This window comes from Arvicola amphibius, chromosome 10 (assembly GCF_903992535.2).
Source record: "Arvicola amphibius chromosome 10, mArvAmp1.2, whole genome shotgun sequence".
NCBI classification, from domain to species: Eukaryota; Metazoa; Chordata; class Mammalia; order Rodentia; family Cricetidae; genus Arvicola; species Arvicola amphibius.
In genome coordinates this window covers 31217941-31240552 of record NC_052056.1, presented here as the reverse complement: position 1 = coordinate 31240552, position 22612 = coordinate 31217941, and the positions used below count along the sequence as shown (strand labels likewise).

The 22612-nt window shown below is 36.4% G+C and overlaps 1 protein-coding gene across 2 annotated transcripts in view; it reads right to left on the bottom strand.

The window, feature by feature from the left end:
- Znf654 (zinc finger protein 654) overlaps positions 1 to 22612 on the bottom strand; it is a 71886-nt gene that overhangs the window by 3494 nt on the left and 45780 nt on the right. Inside the window, exons 1-6 of one of the 2 annotated variants that reach the window (XM_038345403.2) lie at positions 15722 to 15776; positions 10224 to 10359; positions 7635 to 7837; positions 6958 to 7097; positions 3706 to 3847; positions 301 to 2593 (exon numbers count right to left, since the gene is read on the bottom strand). In XM_038345403.2, the coding sequence (XP_038201331.1) occupies positions 301 to 2593; positions 3706 to 3847; positions 6958 to 7097; positions 7635 to 7751 (2692 nt within the window). In that variant the 5' untranslated portion in view covers positions 7752 to 7837; positions 10224 to 10359; positions 15722 to 15776. Of the gene's footprint in view, positions 1 to 300; positions 2594 to 3705; positions 3848 to 6957; positions 7098 to 7634; positions 7838 to 10223; positions 10360 to 15721; positions 15777 to 22612 lie in introns of those variants that run through there. The other variant, XM_038345402.2, reaches the window with a different exon arrangement.

The following is a 22612-nucleotide window of genomic DNA, read 5'->3' as shown; positions in this document are numbered from 1 at the left end:
AGAAAGAGTACAGAGCAGTAAGAAAAGCAGGAGAAAGAGTGAAAAGTCTTGAGTCCCAGCTTCCAAGGTTCACAACCCTATGCAAACTACTTGTGAGATTGTTGCTTAATCTAAAACAAGGAGATTAATTTCATAAAATCATACTGGTTGTAGAGTGAAAGGAAATATGTGAAATAGTGCTTTATCATCTGGGCTACATAGATGTTAGATGTTTATGGTCCTAGCAGTACAAAGATACATTTTGGCTACATTGATCATGTCTTTCTATCTCTATAGAGCTACTGAAAAGAGAAGACTTACTTTCATCATCTGAATCAAATCCAAAGAGTGTCTGACATTTCTTTTGTGCAAGGTGAGCCTCAAGTGCTTCTGCATTACAGTAGGTGGTCAGGCATTTGCCACATCGTAATCTTTCCACTGGTTTTTTACATATGTTATCTTGATCAGAACAGGCATCTACTCGATCAGTCAGAAATTTTCTGCGTTTTGGCATACTAAGGTATCGTTCATCAAGGTAACTGGGAGGCAAAGGTCTAACGTATGGCTTTGTTAAAATTAAGCCATATGAAGTATGTTCGCTTGTAAGATTTGGTTTAGATGGTGCCTGAGATAGTGACAGGGCACTGTGTTCAACATTGGTTAAAACAGAACCATTTTCTGTCCTGTTTCTGTTTATATCTGATTTCAGAGAAGGATCTGATGCAACTAACAGTGTTTGCTCTATTTCACTGTGTCCATTGACTAAGTCACTGGTACTATGACTATTTTCAGGATTTGGCTCTATGGCAGGCATCTTTTGGTCTATCAAGCTTATATTTGAAACAGTATCGTCAGAATGTTCATTTCCATTCTGAAATAAACTGTCTGTTTTCTTTTCCATAGTGTCTATATATGTCTTTGGTTCTGTAGAATCTTTCCTTGTTTTACTAGTAGAAACTGGCTGATAAACCGTTTGGTTCTCATCACTAGAAGGGTCTATTTCCTGATGATTAAGAACTGCTTCACTCAGTTGTGCAGATGATTCTGGTGTTTTGCTTAAGTAATGCTGGGCTTCATGTTCATATAACAGAGGAAGATCTTCAAAAAGCTCATGGCATTCTGGAAAACTACACTGAGCTTGAAATATCTGGTGACTTTTTGTATGTTGGGCAAGCTGGAATGGCAGCTTAAATGACTCATTGCAATTAAAATGCAAACAAAAGTACACATTTGGATAGCTGTGTCTATTAAGGTGATCTATAAAATGTTGAGAATCTTCAAACTGCCTTTGGCAAAATTTGCATTTTCCTTTGCTCCACTTCATTACTGTTTGCCGCACATTTAAATCGGTTGGATGTACAGTCCTTGCATGCATATTTAGAAATCCAATTCTTTTAAATATCCTTACACAGCCAAGAGCAGGGCACTTGAAATTACCTTCTTGGTCTGTAGCATATACATCTTTTGGATGGCAAACAGTTCCATTGATTTTATGAAGTACTGATGTTTCTTGATTCAGGTCATAATCATCTTCACAATCATCTTCATTCTCTTCCTCTTCATAGTCATCATCACACTGAGGTAAAGACTCTGAGATATTATTGAAAGAAGTGTCTGGTTTGCCATTTTCAATAGCATTCTCTGCTATATCAATGGGAATTTTAATAAATTCAGCCATGTGTTCACGGATGACCTCTTTGTTTCCATCAGTGGAAGCAGTCAATTTCTCTATTTCCAAACCCTTAGCATTTGAATTCCCATTTTCAAATGAAATGGAAGTTTTAGAACAATTTATTTCTTCCAGAGCGATGACTTCTGGATCATCCTGTTGTGCTGTAGCAATCTGCTGCCTCTGGATCTTCTTAACATGATTCTTTAAATGCTTCTGCATAAGTCCTCTGTTCCTAAATTTCCTACCACAGATCACACATGAAAAACTGCCTTTTTTCTGATGAGCCTGAGCATGTCTTACAATGTGGCCACCAAGGAATTCCTTGTTACATAACATGCACCGATGCCTTGGGACACTGTGATCCACTTTGGAAGTATTAAGAGCACTGAGGCTTCTCTTTGCATTAACATGGCCTTTAGACGGCACTCCAGACACATCATCAAGATCCGTCTCTCCAGTGCTCTGATCAGTGAGTGTATCAAGCCCTTCATCCACACTCTGCTGTTCCACTGTCTTTTTTAGACTACCTGCAGAATTCTCCAGTGTATTTTCATTCAGAAGTCTCACTGCTGATTTATCACGCAGTAATGCCACACAGTTTTTCTTAATCATTACAAAGTTCCAAAACTCAGGATCAAAAAATAATCCTTTTTTCAAAATTGGAAGTAATTCAAAACGAACACGATTTTGAACAGTACTTGTACCTTCACTATACTCTTCGTCAGGACGTCTGTAAAGCTCTTCAACAGTGTGGTAGGCCTCTAAGGAGCGCTCAAGAAAAAATACTGACAGAGCACAAACCCTGACGATTTCTAGATCATTTGGCAAAAAATGTGCAATGGTCTTATAAATAAGACATTTAGTTTCAGGATCATCATGAAGATCAAGCTGAAGGGCACAACCACATATTTCAACACAAATTTGTAAGCCTTCTTCTTCAACCTAGAAAAACAAACATAATTCTACTAAATATAACTTAAAAAATCATTATACTAACTGCTTTCGTGTTTAAATACAACTCCAAAAGGAAAGCTTTATGAAACAGTGTTCTGAAGTATGGGAAAGATTTCTAGTGTACATCTCTTCAATAATTATGTTTTTTACCCTTATATAGCACATATCTTTTATTAAGTGGTAATAACCTGATAGGGTTTTATATTTAATTTTCAAGAGTGACAAGACCAATAACCATAATATAAAATACTTACAAACTTTGTTTAGACTTTCAATTCTGGGCTCACTTGGAGGATCATTCTCATTCTCTGATAGAAAGGTCAAGGCATACTATTTCAAATAGATGCCGAGAAGTAATTGAATTATTTTTAATACCTGTGCAAATTTTCTCATACTAAATACTACTTATAATATTGTATATTATTGGTATTATTATACAGACTAGGCAATTTCTTCATATTTTTACAAATATGAAAGGGGCATCATACAAATCTAATAAAGTAGAATAATAAGCCTACTAGAAACTGTATGAAAATAAGTCAACCTTTACTTCTAATGATAATTGTATTAGCTTTCACTATAGAATATTTTATTCATCTACTGCAGTCAACTTTATTCCTGTAATGGTTAAAACAATCAATACTTACTTGAATAGGACAAGAAATCACAATGTACTTATGTTATAAGGTATCTGTGTATGTTGCGTGTCATACTGCCTACAAATGGTTATGGATTAAAGGTAAGAGTAACCATTTGTAAATCCTCTTGGTCTCTTATATTCTGGTAATCCCACTTAACTACATACAGTTTTACCATCAACTAAGATTTTTCTGAGACAGTTAATGGATATTATCAAATCATTTGTAAATTAGTGTTCAAAAACAGAACTTATTATGGTAAAAATGATAAATTTGCTTAAGTCATAAGAAAAGCATTTCAATATGGAAGCAATTGTTCTCAAATTAAGTAACAATAAACTGGCTTCCCCACCTTTATTTCATGTACCATGCTGAATGTTTGAAGCTGGATAGAAAAGACTGTGGCATACAGAGAATGCAGCCTTAAAATCTAAAAACTAAAAGGATAAATATCTTATGTACCTCATCTTTAATGATTTTCATGAAAGGAAATATGACTCTCACATTAGTTGCTGTTCTTAAAAGTTGGTAACATTGATCTACAAACACTTGTTTTGAAGGATTAGATTTAAGCTGTAGTTTACTCCATATGAAAATCAACTCCCTGTAAATGAGAAAAAGACATACATCAAAAAATAGTTTATTCAAGGACAGACATTAGTTCCTTTCCCCGATTCTAGACTGTCCTAGTTAGAATATACGTAAAGCAATTATAAAAGTGCACACTACATGTCCTACCTTTGAGATGAACAGAAGTTCAAAGAGAAAAATAAAATATTATAATTTTGAATTGATAGTAATGATTTCCAACAATATGCTGGCATGCCTAAGAAATATATAGTATTGAGTCAATGCAGTTCTAATTTTAATGTACTAATACTGATGTTATAACTTTAAAAACACACACTTCGACCTTTAGTATACTACTGTCAGAACACCATCCAAGAATGGAGTCTTGTGACCTCAGTTTCTTCAAAAGCATGGAATTGTTCTGGGAATGTCTTTTTGTGTCCCTCCCATGTGTAGTGAATAGGAATGAGTTTACTTCGGATTATTCTGCTGTTATTTGCTTATATGCTTCTATGGAAAAACATGTTTTTGACACATGTGACTTGCCCCTGTGATTGTAATCTTATTCATGTGACTCTTCTTAACCCCCAGAGTATAAAATGTCAGATGTTCTGAATAAAACTGTGTGTTCCTTGAGGCTTTAGTTAAACTCATTTACTGGCTTCATTCCCCCAGGTTCCAGTGCCAACTAGAGCAATAATTCTGTTAAAATACTAAAAGTAATTTTAAAATTTAAGCATATTATAGTACGAAATTGTATCCTTTACATCATCTTTGATTATGTACTTTTCTGCAATATTTTTGAACAGACAAACTATAGGGCACTTAAAGCATTTCACAGAAATGATTTTCCAATACATGGCCAAGGATGAACAAAAGACAAATAGGCAGGAGAATCTGAGGTAAAGGCAATGCATAAAGATTTAACTCATAGTAGCATTCTTTAAAATCTGCCCTAATAGTTATACAAAGCACTGTAATTTGAAACTACTAAACAAGTTGGTGGAGAATTTTCCTGTTTTCAAATGTTGATGTGGGAAGGTCTTCTGTTTTAATAAAGAAACTGCCTTGGCCAGCTCTTAGGTGGGTGGAGTAGACAGATAGGAAAAAGGAAGTGAGGTAGATGGCTCAGACAGTTGCCCTGCCTCTCCTCTCTGGGGAAGACTGCGTGCCTCACCTCTTCTCTCTGGGCAGACTGCCGTGCCTCTCCTCAGGGAGAGATGCCATGAAGCCACACACCAGGTCAGACATGCTGAATCTTTCCCGGTAAGACACCATTCGTGGTGTTACAAAGATTATTAGATATGGGTTAGTCAAGATGTGAGTAAGAGGCTGAAAATAATGGGCCAGGCAGTGTTTAAAAGAATACAATTTGTGTGATGTTATTTGGGGGTACAAGCTAGCCGGTGGCCAGGAGCGGGGTGGCGGGAACGTGGCCCACAGCTAATCACTACAAAATGTTATTTACTGTGTATGTCTTTGTGAGCCCAGAACATGCAAACAGACTTGGGCTCACTGGGCACAGGGCTCTTTTCTACATAAGAGGGTATTATCCTGTAAGTAAGACCACGTAAGTGTTAATTCCACTAGAAAAAAATGTAACAAATCTGGTATCAAAAAGTTCTTTGGGTCAAGACAGAATAACAAACATTTTTCAGTTAAAAATTCATTACTCCGTTATTCTGTATTATGAATTTTTAAAAATGACTACTACTACTCTAGGAAGAAGTAACATATGTTTGCTACACACAGATTTTGGTTTCAAATTTCCTGAAGCATCAGCTTCTGAGATGTTGGATGGGCTTGTTTATGAATCATATTTCCCAGCTATTAGTGCATATAAATCTCCCCAGTAACAATGTATGATGAAGATAATAACTGATGTTTAAAAAAATGAAAATATCCAATGTCCACTTACCTTTATTATTTAAAGACATCCCTAGTGAACTGCCTGATATGTATTGAAGCTTCATAGTTACTAGCTTCCTACATACATTCAATATAACCTTCAAGATACCAAGATATAACATTTATTCAATAAATTTTTATTAGCTGATAATCTGGGGTATTTCATTTTATTTTTATTCTGTTACTATTGTTCACAGATGCCAAGCAACTAACTATTCTATAATTAAGCTATTGCCTCATCCAGATAATCTAGCAACTATTATATTTCTAAATGCTGAAACTTCTTGAGGAATTTAGTAAGATAAAGTATATACATGAAGTGAGATTAAAGATGATAGTAAACATTTTAAATAAGGTGTTTTGATAAAATGGAGATGGAAAAAGCACGCAGATTAATTTGAATTATATTTAAGAGTATATATGGCTTAACTCTGCAACAGGTTTTTAAGACAAAATGATAGCTAGAAACCGTAAGATAAATAATCCATTTAGTATTTTACAAAAGAACATATTACAAATATATACATAGTTATTTCCCAACTTATTCCAAAATAATATGAGATTTTTAAATGGACATTCATTGAACACAAAAGGTTTGTTTTTTTTTAAAATATTTATTTATTATGTATACAATATTCTGTCTGTGTGTATGCCTGCAGGCCAGAAGAGGGCACCAGACCCCATTACAGATGGTTGTGAGCCACCATGTGGTTGCTGGGAATTGAACTCAGGACCTTTGGAAGAGCAGGCAATGCTCTTAACCACTGAGCCATCTCTCCAGCCACCATTGTTTTTTAATTCTTAGGTGATAAAAGTTTAATTTCCCTTTTGTTTTTATTAAATCAGGAGAGGGGTGGTCAGACTTGGTAAAGAAAATACTGCCCTCCCCCCACCCCGAAATGGGTCTGGAGAGATGGTTTGGTAGTTAAGAGCTTGTACTGCTGTTGTAGAAGACTCTAATTTAGTTCCTAGCACCCATGGTTGATGGCTCACAAACACTAGTCAGTTCCAGCTCCAGATATGATGCCATCTTCTGGTCTTCAAGGGCATCTGCACTCACATGTATATGCCCATACACATACATACACAGTTAAAGAAATAATAAAACTAAACCTTTTTATTTTAAATAAATACTTTCACACAACCGTAAGGAAAATATAAAGTACAAACTCCACTAGTCAACCCTCCTTCTGTTCTTCATTTCTTCATTTCATCTTCTGCATCAGAAACACTTACCATATGTAGTACATGTCCCCATTCTGGAGCTGTGGAATAAGAAAGGATTCACAGAGTTGCAAGGCTAGCAATGTCTTTCCTTCCTTTTCAGTGTTACAGATGATATCAATCCCACTCTTGCAGTCAGTTTTCAATAAATGCTATAAGAAGAAAGGAAGAATCAGTTCCTGCCATTAACAATGTATAAAAATCTAGTTGTAGTTACTGTTCAAATACTTGCAAGTACTGGTAGATTTCTAGTTTCTTTTAGAATTATACACTACAAAAATTTCATGGTCTCACATTTTAGAGTATTGCACATGTGTTTCACCAGTACTTGTAATGTCATCAATGCCTATGGGTAAGATTCAGATTAGGAAATAATTCCTTCTTTTATTGTGAAAAGGAAAATAAACATAAGCATTTAGCTTCTTAGCACTTTAAGAGGAAAAAACATGTTTCTTAGTTTCTGTCTGCATCATACCAAAAATTTAGTAAGTATATTGTATTAATTCAATCATTTTTTATTATCAGATTCTGACTAATTCACATGAGTTTGAAGAATGGTCACCAGAGAACACATTTAGATAATGTGATCTCTAAATCTTTGGTATTACTGCACATGAAATGCAATAACAATGGGCTTTTGTTTTAATTTTAGTAAGGTTAATAAAATGTAATAGGGAAAAAAAGGATACCTCCCGGAAGAGCTGATCTTCCACAGGTGACATAAACAGACAGGTGAAGAGTGCTTGATGGAAGTACAAGTCTTTACCGATTTCTGGGTGATTTATACAAGATTTAATAAGAGCCATTGCTTCAGGGATGCGCTCACAGGCAATTAGGTATCTGGCACGCAGTTCAAAGAACAGTGGATTTTCAGAACTTAAGTATTTGTTCACTACATTAAAAAAGAAAACATTATTACTCTCAGAAATTATTCAGACTTTCTTGTTTAAAACTTTACAACTAAAACATCCTATCTAATTAATTGTGTAAGTAACATGTTCCATAGTAAAACTTTTATTTTTGAACAGTCACTTAATATAGCTGATAAAATGAGAATAAAACATCAAAACAGTACTCAAGAAATACTAGTTGATTTCTTCTTAGTTTAAAAAAGGGAGTAAAACAGAATTAAAACTGTATAAAAGGGGAAAATCAAATGTCCTTCTTTTAGTTCATCAATACATTAGAATGTTTAAGTGTAAAATGCTCCTCTAGCCTAAGATTACACTCTTTATTCTTATATTCCCATTTTCTCATTATAAAAGATTGAATGCTAAATTAGTACATTAAAACCACATTAAATCAGATTAATTGTAGAGAAATGTAAGCTAAGTTAATGAAAACTCTAATTCATGAATAAGTAAATATTAAATAAAATTAATGCAACGTTGTACCAAAGAGGTCTATTAATGTGTTCATATATCCCCAAGGATAACTACTAACTTATGCTTACTTTCACTTTATAAATACAAACACATTTAACTGTATAAGTTATTTAAGTCTAACAACAACCTTAGGACAAGTACTATGCTATTCATTTTAGAGCTTAAATGACTTTTCCAATGACAAAGAAATTGTAAGTGGCAGAGACTGAAGTGGAACCATATTTTATGATTTTTAAATCTAAACATTTCACAATTATTTAAGTTTCATAAAAAGCTACTAAAGTGTTTATGGACTATATCTTATTTTGACTTAAACATTTTACTTATACTTCAGTTTAAAATGTATAAGTAAATGCTGACTTGGGATTAATGCAAAAATAAATTAGTGTCTGAACTTCACCACAAGGATTAGATCCAAAAGAGGAGTCATCTATATCAATGAGGCAGTAGTGAACCTTTGCCCAAAGTGATGAATGCTAGTTAGTTATAAAAGGAATGTTCATTATTTTAATGTGATTCCCACCTGAAGACCCATCAGCCTTCACACCAGCTAACCACAGGTCTAGCACTTCCTCAAAGAAGCCTAAAAGCTCCCTTAAAAGCCTAATTAACTTTCTTCTCTCCTGCACTCTTCAAAAAATTATATAAAAAAGTAATAAAAAACACTTTTGTATGTATTGTACTCAGGTTAAGAAGCTAGTTAATGGGGATTATACTCAGATTAACAAGCATGTGACAGCAAGTTCCTTTCCCTTCTGAGCCATCAAGCTAGCTCCTGCTTTCTCCATTTGTGGTTTCTTGTTGTTATCCTCTGTCTTCTCTGGCCACATTTCCTAGTTTATTTTCATTATGCCCCTTATCTTTTCTATATTTTACTTTTTATATGTGTCCTCAATAAGCAATCCTTTCTCCCCAGTTCCAACTGTCTCCCTCTGATTTTCTCTAAGTGCTTGCCACGATCCAAACATGAAGCAGCAGCTTCCCTTGTTCCCCTTGGGTTCTTCACACTTAGCATTAAGCCCACCATTATTGTCCCTTTGCCACACACTCCACCTCATAATCTGGTACAAACATCCCGACATGTTCAACAGATGCTGGTGTAAACTGTCCCCAAGTTGGAGAGCTTGTCTGTTCTCTTGGGCTTTCTTATTACTGTACTTCATAAACTCCATGATTTCAAAATATTTTCTACATTTTTGTGCTTATGCACTATGGTTTACTCATACATCTTAAGTTCTGGTGATCCAATGTATCTTAGAACTCACATTTTAATACTATGGGAAACTTAAGAATTAACAAGTAGGAGTAGAGAAGTGAACCTCCTGCTTCAGTAAGAAACTTTGGCTCACAAGTGTCCACTGTGGATCTGTTTAACAGGAACTGATGGCTAAGAAGGATGTAAGTAATGAGATGATAAGACAAAATTTTATTAGTTTAGGAAATACTATCCTATTTGAAATTTAATTGATTGATTCATTCATCATGTGATCATTCAACCAATATGTGTCAGTATTAAGTAATTGCTATGCACTGGGTACTTGACTAACTATAGAATAAAATACAAGAATGTGTTACCATAGTAACAGGGATAATAAATTCAGAGTTCCAAGCTTTACAAGAGAGCTCCTGTGAAATGAATATTCTGCCTGCTATTTTTATGAAAGAAAGTTTAGGGTTTGGGCTTTAAGCAACAACAACAACAAAAAGCATTCCTACTTAAACAGATTTAAAAAATGTAACTGAAGGGATAAAAACAAACACCCTGTATTACCCAGAAAATATGTCAACAGTCTTAGTACCATTACTAGAAAGAAATGTAACAAAGCTGGTGTCAAGAGCACTTTGGGCCAAGTTAGAAAATAAATGGTTTTGGTTTTGACTCTCCTCAAGTACCTATCTCCTGAGATGCCGGTTGGGCTTTAAGAATAGCTTGCAACACTGGATCCTCCCATGGGCCACCATCTCTAATGATTCGAGTCACCAGTTCCAGATTCACATTTCCATATCTGCGGAGGTGATTCTGGCATTCCTACGAGAGAAAAGTCATTTTGGCTTTGTGAATTTAAAAAAGTTAAATACTATTTGATTATCATTGTCCATGTGGCTGATGGCCACATGACAGCTACTAAATTATAAGAGAAAATGGCACCGTTGCAAACTAAGTAGGTGACAAAACTCAATAAGTAACAATTAGGCTTAATGCCAAAGGTTACACAGATAAACATAATTAGTCATAGAAAACTCCCATTAAAAGAGGGATAAAATGTAATAAAAGGGGAAAACTTACAGGTGAATCACTTGTAGTGAAAGAGCCAGGTTGCAAAAAGCTGAAAATTAAATGCTGTTAAACTTACATATGGATTCAGAAAGTCCCTGTTAACAAAGGCAGGCAAGAGGTGCTCAGAGGGGAGGTGCTCAGAATGTACACTCTACGCACAGGAAACACAGGTCCCTTGCTCTGACCTGATCTAATGCCAAATCTTCCATTTCTCTTTGTTTGCAAATTAGATTTGTGATTAGCAGATGAATAAACAACAGGCTGAGGAAAGAAATCAAACCTGTAATAGGAGCAGTTTACATCAGGTTTTAGATAAAGGTAAGTTAATAAAATGTATAGTATTAAGTACTCTCTATCTTCTATATTTTTTAAAGGGATTAACAAGTATCTCCTTAGGATGTATACATTCTTCTATTTATTTATTTTTAATTGATGTGCATTGGTGTTTTGTTATGGTGTCGAGTCCCCTGGAACTGCAATTACAGACAGCTTTGAGCTGCCATGTGGGTGCTGGGAATTGAACTCGGGTCCTCTGGAAGAGCAGTCAATGCTCTTAACCACTGAGCCATTTCTCCAGCCCCTATCTTCTATATTTTTTAAATATGCACAATGCTTTTAAATATCTTTTAACATATTGTAAAATCTGTAAAGGAGATTAACTTGGTTTACTTAATCTTACTGAGTTTGATGCACTGTCTTTAAATATAGATCTTTTTTTTAACTTGTACTGTTCTTTCTAGATATTAAAAGTTGTTCAGGAAACTTAGAATTTTGAAAAATGGACTAAATCTGAATAAATTTACTTTTAAAAATTAAGCTTAGCTTGAACCTTTAAGAAAAAAAAGATGACAATCAAACCAACAGTCTATGAATACAGTTGAATACTATCTGCATAGCAATTAAAGCACAATTGCAAGAAGTTTATTCTGGCCGGGCGGTGGTGGCACACGCCTTATATCCCAGCACTCGGGAGGCAGAGGCAGGTGGATCTCTGTGAGTTCGAGACCAGCCTGGTCTACAAGAGCTAGTTCCAGGACAGGCTCTAAAGCTACAGAGAAACCCTGTCTCGAAAACAACAACAACAAAAAAAAGAAGTTTATTCTGTACTTACAAACTACTTCAGGCAGATACCTTAGCATGAAATAAATATTGCTTCAGTATTTTTAAAAAGGTGTTAAAATTAACAAATTCATGGTGGTGGATACTTTATTTGTATTAAACTATCATCTTTTATATTATTTGAACGTTACATTTTAAGCTAAACGTTATTAAAAGCTAAAGTACTGTTTTCACTTTCTGGTAAGGAAAAAAGGGGGTTTTATTTATTTTATTAAAGAACAAGTTGGGAAAAATTGAAAAATAAAAGTTTCAAATGTGGTAACCCTGTTCTCTGGGTTGGGTTCAGGCTGCTGGGCTCAATCTGTCCTCCCACCTCAGTCTTCCAGGAAGTAGGAACTAGAGGAGGGCACCACACGATAGAACTCAAAGATTTTAAGTTTTGGTTTGTTTGGTATTTTTTATAACAAAAAAAATGTATATCATCAAGTAGGTCAAAAGATAATTAAGTTCAGACATCAGGAAATAAGTTAACTCCTAAATGTTATTTAAGGGTGTTTCCAAATTAATACAATAAAAAAGAAAATACTAGAGTCAGCAAATTAGTGAACCTCATTGTGCTCTATCAACTCGTCTACTAAAAAAAAAAAAAAAAAAACCCTATTTCATAAGATTGTTGTGAGGATTAAATAATACTATACAGTATTGAAGGGTTGCTGGGATATTATCTCACACACAGTAAGCACTCACTATAGCTTTCATTTCTTAGAGCATTTTATCATTTTGAAAAAAGTGTGTGTACATGTGTAAAATATATTTTAGGATACCTACTTGCCTGAGCATTAAAAACAATGCATTTTCTCATCAGCATGTTAGAACATTTATTATTAAGAGCTATGGCAGGTGAGGTGGAGTTTGTGTAATGGCAGATGAATGAATTACCAGCCATAATGTCAACTATGCTGAGCTATTTAGAACTGGACTGAGGTCTGTTAGTGTATATGTCAGTTTCCTAAGAAATAAGTGAAGGTTTAGTTTAAACACTATAAAAAGAAAAGTTTCAAAGCCCCCTATTTAGATCACTGAAAGTTCTTCAGAAAAAGCTGTAACAATCTTTATATATCTTACAGCTATCACCCTCAAGAAAATTTAGGTAGCTGTAGTTTTGTGGTGTGTGTGCATGTGTGTGTGTGTCTGTCTGTCTGTCTGTCTGTCTGTCTGTCTGTCTGTAAGGGATGAGGAAACTCTGTTTCCCAGACTTCTCCCAAACTCCTATGCCAAATAAAGCTATTTCAGCTCCTGTTCTGACTAGTATTACAGTACTTTTGTAAACAGATCCAAAAAATTTTATAGACACATGAAGACTTTAAAATGGCAACCAGTTTAGGATGGAAAAAAAAATCTTACTTCAGAACATTAATCCCATTTTACAATCGATTCTGAAGAAGAAGTGCATCCTGTAAGATACTTTTTTTTAACTACCCATCCTCATCTAATGTGTGGTCTATCAGTGTTATTTTCCTGGTATGTTTGTGTGTATGTGCTTCTTTTGTCAGTGTGCTACATTCTGGAGAACATTCCTATGGTAAATAAACAAAGATGAAACACTACAGTATAGTCTAAGTTTTAAAAGACAGAATGAAAGAGAATAAATAAATATGAGAATAGTGCCCTTCTTTAAGTAGTACTAATGGCGTTTTGCATGATATTCAATGCAACACATTCAGAGTTGCTAAGAAAGCATGTACATACAGCACCACAGAATTGCTTTCTCCCCTAAAGCAGGGTATATTTTTAAATATCTCATTTCTGAAATAACACATGAATGTACATTAACACCCTCCTCTACCTTAAACTATTTACTATTGCTACTTAATGCAGCAGGCTTATTATAATTCCTTTAGATATTTTCTTTCAATCTTGTGCCTTTGCCAGGTATCGGAAGAAAACACAACTCTTCACTTTTCTTTAAGAATTGATTGTAAAATGGGATTAATGTTGTTCTGAAGTAAGATTTTTTTTCCATTCTAAAGTCCACATGTGTGTAGAAAACTGTATTTCAGTGTTTAGGTCTGTTTACAAACTGGTTTGACCCCTTCATCAACTTATAATTAAAAATGTAAGGCCCACCTGCATCCTCTTCTCCATTCCTTGTTGGCAATAAATTCCAAGCTCACCTTATACAAAATACTTTCCTGTGCCTTTTTCTCATGTCATTACTCAACAAATTCCACAATGCTATCTAAAACTAACCTATTAAGTCAAATAATTAATTGATGTATTATCTTTCACATTTCCACTTTTAAGAAGTCTTTACCATCTACTTCAATCCACAATGATGTAATTATTGTCTTTTCAGTATTAATAATCTATTCTAATCCACTCTTAATTATCATATTAAGAAGAGGGTCTTGAGTGTTAGTATCTTATTTTTAAAGGCAATTAGGAGTTTATTCAGGTCTGGGGCAATGACTCAATGGATTACAGCACTTGCTATGTAAATAACAGGACCTGGGTTTGAATCTCAAGCACTGTCATAAAAAATATCTGGCATGTCTGTAACCACATTGTTGAGCGCAGAGACGGGCAGCTTCAAGAAACCCACTGACCAGGCATCTGAGCTGACATGGTCAACTGAGGTTTAATCAAAGACCCTGCTTCAAACAATAAGATGGAGAGTGATAAAGGACACCTAATATTTTCTCTGTCCTTTGCATATGAGCACATGAGTGTGAGCACCAATGCACTCATTTGTGCATATACCACACAACATGTTTGCACAAACACACACAAACTTTTTGTTTTTAAAGCTTTTGGGGCGAGGTGGTGATGGGACATGCCTTTAATCCCAGCACTCAGGAGGCAGAGACAGGTGGATCTCTGTGAGTTCAAGTCCAGCCTGGTCTACAGAGTAAATTCCAGGATAGTCAGGACTGTTACACAGAGAAACCCTGTCTTGAAGAACCAAAATCTTTTTCATAGTCAGGAAACATATGCCAAAGAAGCTGCTTGTTTTATTTGTTTGTTTGTTTTATTTTTGATGTTTTACCTGCATGTACGTTTATATACTGTGTGTGTACAGTGCCTATGGAAGTCAGTAGATGATATCAGATTCCCTGGAATTGGAGTCACAGATGGTTGTGAGCTGTCATGTAGGTACTAGGAATCAAACCTTGGTCTTCTGAAAGGGCAGCAAGTGCTCTTAACAGCTGAGCCATCTCTCCAGACCCAGATGTAGTAGGGAGGCCACTTGTTCCTTCCCAACTGCTCAGCCCCGAAATAATCACACAGAAACTGTATTAATTAAATCGCTGCTTGGCCCATTGGTTCTAGCTTCTTATTGGCTAACTCGTACATCTTAATTTAACCCATTTCTAGCAATCTGTGTATGGCCATGTGGCTGTGGCTTACTGGCTAAAGTTCTAGCATCTGTCTCTGGTAGGGCATTTCTCTCTCCACCTTCTTTCTCCCAGCATTTAGTCCAGTTTTCCCCACCTACCTAAGTTCTGCCCTATCAACAGGCCAAGGCAGTTTCTTTATTCATTAACCAATAAAAGCAGCACATAGACAAAGGACCTCCTACACCATTTCCCCTTTTCTGTTTAAATTAAAGAGGAAGGTTTTAACTTTAACATAGTAAAATTACATATAACAAAACAGGTAACAAGAAAGAATTACAGTTACAATATTTATATCTACTTTATCTTTTATCATAACTAAGGAAAACTATAACTATAAATTCTTCAACTCCATCAAAGACTCCAGAAGGATACAATAATACCCAAGTTAACAGGAAGTGCATTGTAAGCAACTTCCAAAACTCTAGAAATGACAGAGACATCTCGCTACCTGGACAATCACCCAAAGTTCTTCTGTACTACTGGGGCATCCATCTTCAGACTACAGGCCCATAGTATCCAGCAGACTTTTCCATGAAGCAGGAAGTTTCAAAGGCAGTTTCACCTATACTGGCAGTTTGTCCGTCACATTTTTCTGTGTCCTGCAGAATGCCTAGCAGACTCTTTCATGAAGCAGGAACCCCAAAGGATCGTCTCACCTTTAGGCAAGTTCAGCAGTCATTTTTCTGTGGGTCCTGCATGTCCAGTCAAGCAGTCCAGGCAAGATCAGTTTCTTGCCCAAATGGCTAACCAACTCCATAAGGAGGTCTTCAATGCCCACCATCCTCTTGAAGTAGTTTTGTGCTGCCAGGAGCAGATGTGTCTCACTGTCATGAAAAGTCTTAAGTTCTTAAACATTTTAAATGCCATATTCTGAAGGTCTCTGAAAGATTTGAAGAATACCTATCTAACTGAAATATATCATTTATATGTCTAGAAAATCTAACTAACATGATTACAAACTTGACTATTATAGATGACATTGCATTTACAAATGAACTGTACAAACAAAATACCTTAATCAGAAGCAGAAATATACATATAACAAAACTGACCTAAAACTTGTATCAATAAACCAAGATACATACCAATGCAAAGTATCCATATCTATGGCATATCCCTCTTTAAATGTAAAGAAACATTTACAAACAATCTTTGGGAATATTGGCATAGTTCTGTCCAAACTTCTTCCTGCTGTTTGGGGGTACTGTTAATCAGGTCTTTCATGTTGTATCCTGTATGCTAGGTTCATCTCAGTCTGCAGTTAGGCAAAGTAATTTTTGGGGGTGTTCACGGCGACCTTTCAAGGAATTTTGGTCTATCAAACCATACTAGTCTGGAAGCAATCCACAGGTTCTCATCCTCTGTGGAAACAAAAGAACCTCTTTTCCAAAGCAACATATCCTTAGAGACAAATTTTAAAGTCAAGATACCTTTACGTTGGTTTAGTCTAGCAGCCTATACAATGCAATGTCTCTCTGTATTTAGCTCCTTCACAGTCAAAAAATTTAAAGAAAACATAATAGTATACATAACCCAGACTCTTTGTGTATATTCTATCTTTACATGGCTCATTCTTTTTTTTACTCCTTTTAATCTATGACTATCTGTAATCTGTCTTTTTAAAGAGTTTACCTTTTCTTTTTAAAACATTAACTTCCTTTTATGATTCTCTATACTCTTTTCTCTCTCCCAAGCCTATGTACATTTATCCAACACTGTAACTCATTTAAAGTTCTTTTATGTCTGAATCTGTCCTATTGTGAATCTGTAATTCTTTACTGTCCAGAAGTGCTTCTGAAAATCTTAAGCTGTGGCATTACCATGGTATATATATGGTACTTCCTGCTTGCTCTGCACAGTCCAGCATGGCAGAGCTGTTTGTGCCTCTGAGCTACGTGCACTGCCCCACTTCCAGGCACACAGCCAGTCCATGCTGCCATTAAGCAAGGTACAGCAGCCTGCTCACAAGCCCTCTCAAATGCTTTGTTGCTGGACCTGCCTGAAAGAGTCAGGGTTTGCTCTGGCAGCACAGCCCAAAAAAGCCGGCATTTCGAAACAGCATGTCTTTTTCCTGCTACACTGCATCAGGAAAGACTCTCTTAAAGGAGCTGCAGCAAGCCACCAGCTGAAAAACAATGTGGGTAAACTTTGTTTTTTTGTGTGTTTCTAGAGTTCCTTTCCAAGTCCTCTCAGGTTTTTCATGGATTTAGTCCATCATTGCTGGTGCCAGTTTGTTGGAGAAGGTTGCTTGGGTGCCAGTTTGTAGTAGGGAGGCCGCTTGTTCGTTCCCAACTGCTCAGCCCCGAAATAATTACACAGAAACTGTATTAATTAAATCACTGCTTGGCCCACTGGTTCTAGCTTTACTGGCTAACTCTTACATCTTAATTTAACCTATTTCTAGTAATCTGTGTATGGCCACATGGCTGTGGCTTACCGGTCTGGTGTCTGTCCCCAGAAGGGCTACATGGCATATCTCTTTCCACCTTTCTTCTCCCAGCATTCAGTACAGTTTTCCCCACCTACCTAAGTTCTTCCCTATTGATGTGGAAGTCCCCTCTGTGTGTTGCTTATATTGGTTAATGAATAAGAAACTGCCTGGGCCTGACAGAGCAGAACTTAGGTAGGCAGAGAAGACAAAACTGAATTCTGGGAGGAAGAAAGCAAAGTGGGAGAGAGACACCATGGATCTGCCGGAGACAGACACTGGGAATTTTACCCGATAAGCCATGGCCATCAGATATAGGGATTAGTATCATCAACATAAACTAGGAGCTTGTTAGAAAGCAGACCATCAGGTCCCACTTTACACAACTGAATCATAATCTGAATTTTAACAAGTTTCTCGGATACTTTAGCATACGTTAAAATTCTAGCAGCATTGAGTTTTCCCAGTTAATGAGAATGAGAAAGAATACAACCTTAAGCCTATCATATGACTCTACAGATGATAGACAGAGGTGATAAGCTCAGAGATATATTTTTACTGACAGTATATTAAAAACAGTTCAAAAGTCTACTTTAGATTATAACTGTAATATATCAATAGTCACTCAAAAACTTGGGAAATTTCCAAGCTTTGTGAATGTAAACTTTTAGCGAGATGTACAGGATAAGACTGCATGTTGACCTTTGCTAGATCCTAAAGGTAAGAAGCCTGGAAAATAACCAACAGCAGTAACTCTCAGATAGAAAAATGAAAACAGATTCCTCAGGTAAAGCTAAAATGGAAGCCAAAAGTTTTAAAGCTTCTATGAGTTAAAAAGCTTAAGTAAGCTGTGCAGTGACCCATACCTGTAATCTTAATATTTGGGAGACTGGGGCAAAGAGGTTACCCCAAAGTCAAGGTCAGCTTGGACTACATAGTAAATTCTAAGCTAGCCAGTCCTACACAATGCAAAACTACAGAAAGAAGGCTCAGACTAGAAAGAAGCCATAATCACAGAAGTAGAAGGAAAGATTTTTAAGTTGTGGAGGTTAAAAGGATGGGCTTTCTAATTCAGCCAAAATTAGAGATATTGAAGAGATTATACAAGATCACACCCACACACACACACACACCCACACACACACACACACACACCCAACCCTTCCCCACAAACCCTACATAAAAACAAAGGCATAAAGCCAAGCTTTCCATTAAGTGTGTGTGTGTGTGTGTGTGTGTGTGTGTGTGTGTGTGTACGTGTGCGCGCGCACGTGAGGGAGGGTAGGAGTGGATTGTGGAGGATTTTCAAAAATTGATTATATTCTGCTTACAAGAGAATAAAATATAGGATGTTTTTTCACTGATAAAATACATTTACATATATTTTAAGTAGAAAATAACCTTAGCTGGAACTGGAAGAATATGCATTCAGACAAAAACATCCATATACATAAAAAATTTTATATATGTATATGTCTGTATATAAAAAAGAAATAAAAACTTTTCAATGTCTCCAGACACTTAGATGGTTCCCAGTATCAGTGCACAGCATGACATATTTGCTGAGCCCCTCATTTAACACTGAAATCGCCTTCTCCAAAATCATTGTGCAGATATTCTCTAGTTCCTATCTGGCTTAACTGTAATATATCTGCTGCTTTCCAAAATACTCACTTTGAAAGTTTTGATTTATTGTCTTTCTGCCACAATTACAGGAGTTCACTGTTCTGCTTAATGTTGTTTTTCATGGAGCTTAGTGTCAAGAACAGTGTACAGACTCAATAAGTAAACATCTGCCAAGCAAAGACATTCAAGAGTACATTACCAAGAACAAGTGTCAAACACAAATTGAAATGGAAAAATTAATAAGTATTAAAAACTTGAATATATAATATAAGCAGATTATGACTATCATGAAAACAGTTTCACTTTAATTTTTGTTTTCTATTTGCGTATTTCTGAGACAGGGTTTCACTATGTAGCTTTGGCTGACCTGGAAATCACTATGAAAACAAAGCTGCTCTTGAACTCACAGAAATCTGCCTGCTTCTGCCTACAAAGGGCTGATATTAGGAAAGCAAGTATTTTGATCTATTTTGTTGAATTAAGAATAGACATAGTGGAATGCCAAATATAATTTTCATAATACAGCCAAACTCCTGATTGGCCAGAAGCCTTTAACACTATAATAATATTATATATGATGGGTTCCAGATCAGCCCCTGGAGGTGCTTCAAGTATGCTGTGTTTTATTCCAACCCCAGAGAAGTACTGATAAGATAATAGTGAAAACACATGGATGCACAGAGTACTATGTGTTTGTAGTGTGGTTTGAAAAAAATGACACCCAAAGGGAGTAACACTCTCAGGAGGTGGTGCCTTGTTGGAGAAGCTGTGGTATTGTTAGAAGAAGTGTATCACTGCTGTGAAGGCAGGCTTTGAAGTCTCATATATGCTCAAGATCCTGCCCAGTATCTCGATCTATCTCCTGTTCCCTGCATATCAACATGCAGCAGCTCCTTCTCTAGTACCTTGTCTGCCTGCATGTCCCTATGCTCCCCACCTTGATGATAAAGAAATAAACCTGTAAAACTGTAAGCCTTCCACCTCAATAGAGTATTTTCCTTCATAAGAGTTGCTATGGTCATGTTTCTTTACAGTAATAGAAACACTAACTTAGGCAGATATTTAATCTGTCTAAACCAAGTTAACTAAATTGGTACCAGGAGTGGGGTATTGCTATGCTGACCATGCTTTTGTTTGGAGGAATGTGGACCTTGGTACTGCAAATGAGAAAAGCAGTTGAACATTTTAAATGCTACTTAATGGGACATACTAATAGGAATATGGTAAATAGTGTTGCTAGTTATTTGAACTGTGGGGGGCTAGCTCAAGAGGTTTTTAGAGGAGAAAAATTTTTAGTATGTTGCCTAGAAATTGTTCTTGTGATATTTTGGTGAAGAAACTGACTGCCTTTGCCATTGTTCAGAGTCTGACTTAGGTTAAGTGATGTTTTGGGTTAATTCTATTGGCAGAGGAAATTTCAAACAGCCTAGTATAGACTCTATCATGTGGATTATTAGTGTTAACTCTATTGAAGATAAATAATAAAAAAAGTTGACCAGAGTAGATTACAAAATATAAAATTTAAAGAGAAAAGAAACACCGGGAAGTGGAATGGAGCTAAATTCTGTTTTCAAGGAGATAAACAGAATAAGAAATGGAACAGAGAAAGTGATGATCTGCTCAGAGCAATCAGTTAAATTTCCAATTTGTGAAAGGGAATTAAAGAAAAGCATAGATTAGGCTGTGGTGGTGAACAACCTTTAATCTCAGCACTGGGAAGATAGAGAGTGGTAGATCTTTGAGCTAACTTGGTCTACAAAGCAAGATCCAGGACAGCTAAGCTTAGGCAGTGAAGGAAATCATCAAAAACAGAAAGCTGGTAAAGATGTAATTTGAAAGATCTCTGAGTTCAAGATCAGCCTGGTCTACAGAACAAGTTTCAGGATAGCCAATTTTAAGAAGTGAAGGGAAGGAACTAAAAGAAGCAGAAAGCTAGTGAAGATGTAATTGAGCAAGGGGGTCATGTTCCAGCCCCAGCAAGCAGAATTTGGCAGCTTCAGCCAAGTGGTTGTGGCTTCAAGGATAGAAGAAAGGTATTATGAAACCTTTTTCTGCGATTAAGGAAAGCTGCTACGGCTAGGCACATGACAGGGGTATCCCTGCATGAAGACTTAAAGAGGCCATTGCATGATGCTGTGAAGGGCAAGCCTGGATTGCCTTGGAGATCCAAAGATGGAGATTCCATAGCTGTGGGATACCTGCCAAGAAGAGCCACTAACAGGGAGTGAAATCAACCCAAGAGAAAGAAGTGTGTTGTAGTCAACAAAGCTGAAAGTAATTGGAGATCTGAAGAGCATTTTGACATCACACATGGACATGCAAGGTTTGGAGTTTGCCCAGCTGGTTTTCTGTCCTACATTGGTCCAGTAATTCCTCACTATGCTCCCTTCCCTACGCTTTGGAATGGTAAAGTATGTCTTGAGCCATTATATGTTGGAAATATGTGATCTGCTGTTTGATTTTACAGGTGATTACAGTTAAAAGACTATATGAATTTCAGAAGAAACTTTGAAGTTTAGACTTTTAAGTAAGTTTGTGATTGTTATAAACTATGAAGAATTTTGAAGTTGAACTGAATGATATGGCTACTAGCCTTTGGGGACCAAGGAGTAGAATGTGTTGATTTGAAAGAAAATGGTCCCCAAAGGAAGTGGTATTATTATAGGAGGTGTGGCCAAAGTGGGTCACTGTGGAGGCAGGCTTTGAGAGTCTCATATATGTTTAAGATACTGTCCAGTGCCTCAGTTTACTTCCTGTTGCTTGCATATCAACATGTAGCAGTACCTCTCGAGCTCCATGTCTACCTGCACACCATCATGCTCCCCACAATGATGACAATGGACTAAAGCTCTGAAACTGTATGCCCCCACCTGAATTCTAGGTTTTACTTTATGCTGGGTGGTGGTGGCACACGCCTTTAATCCCAGAACTCAAGAAGCAGAGGCAGGCGGATCTTTGTGAATTTGAGGCTAGCCTGGTCTACAAGAGCTAGTTCCTGGAGAGGCTCCAAAGCTACAGAGAAACCCTGTCTTGAAACCCCCCCCCCCCAAAAAAAAAGAAAAAATAAGGGTTTCCTTTATAAGAGTTTCCATGGGTCACGATCTCTTCACAGCAGCAGAAACCCTAATTATGACTGTTGTTTCCTAAATACATGGCTAAAAGAACCAAAATATTTTACGTGTATAGAAATGGTCTTGAAATATTTTGGTAGTTTATGTTTGTGTACTGTGTGTAGAGGCCAGAGATTGATGGTGGATGTCTTCTTCAATTGTTCTCCACCTTGTTTTGAGAGAGTCAACTGAACGTGGAGCTTCTGAGTTCAACTAGACTGGATAGCCAGTAAGCTACTAGTATCTGCACTGTGATTACAGAAGTGTACAGTGATTTCTAGCACTTTTTCAACAATATTCTGTGTATAAGGGTAGACACCTGCATGCCAAACCACACATGAGACATTCAGAGAGCACCCCCCTTGGGAGTCTGTTCTCCTTTC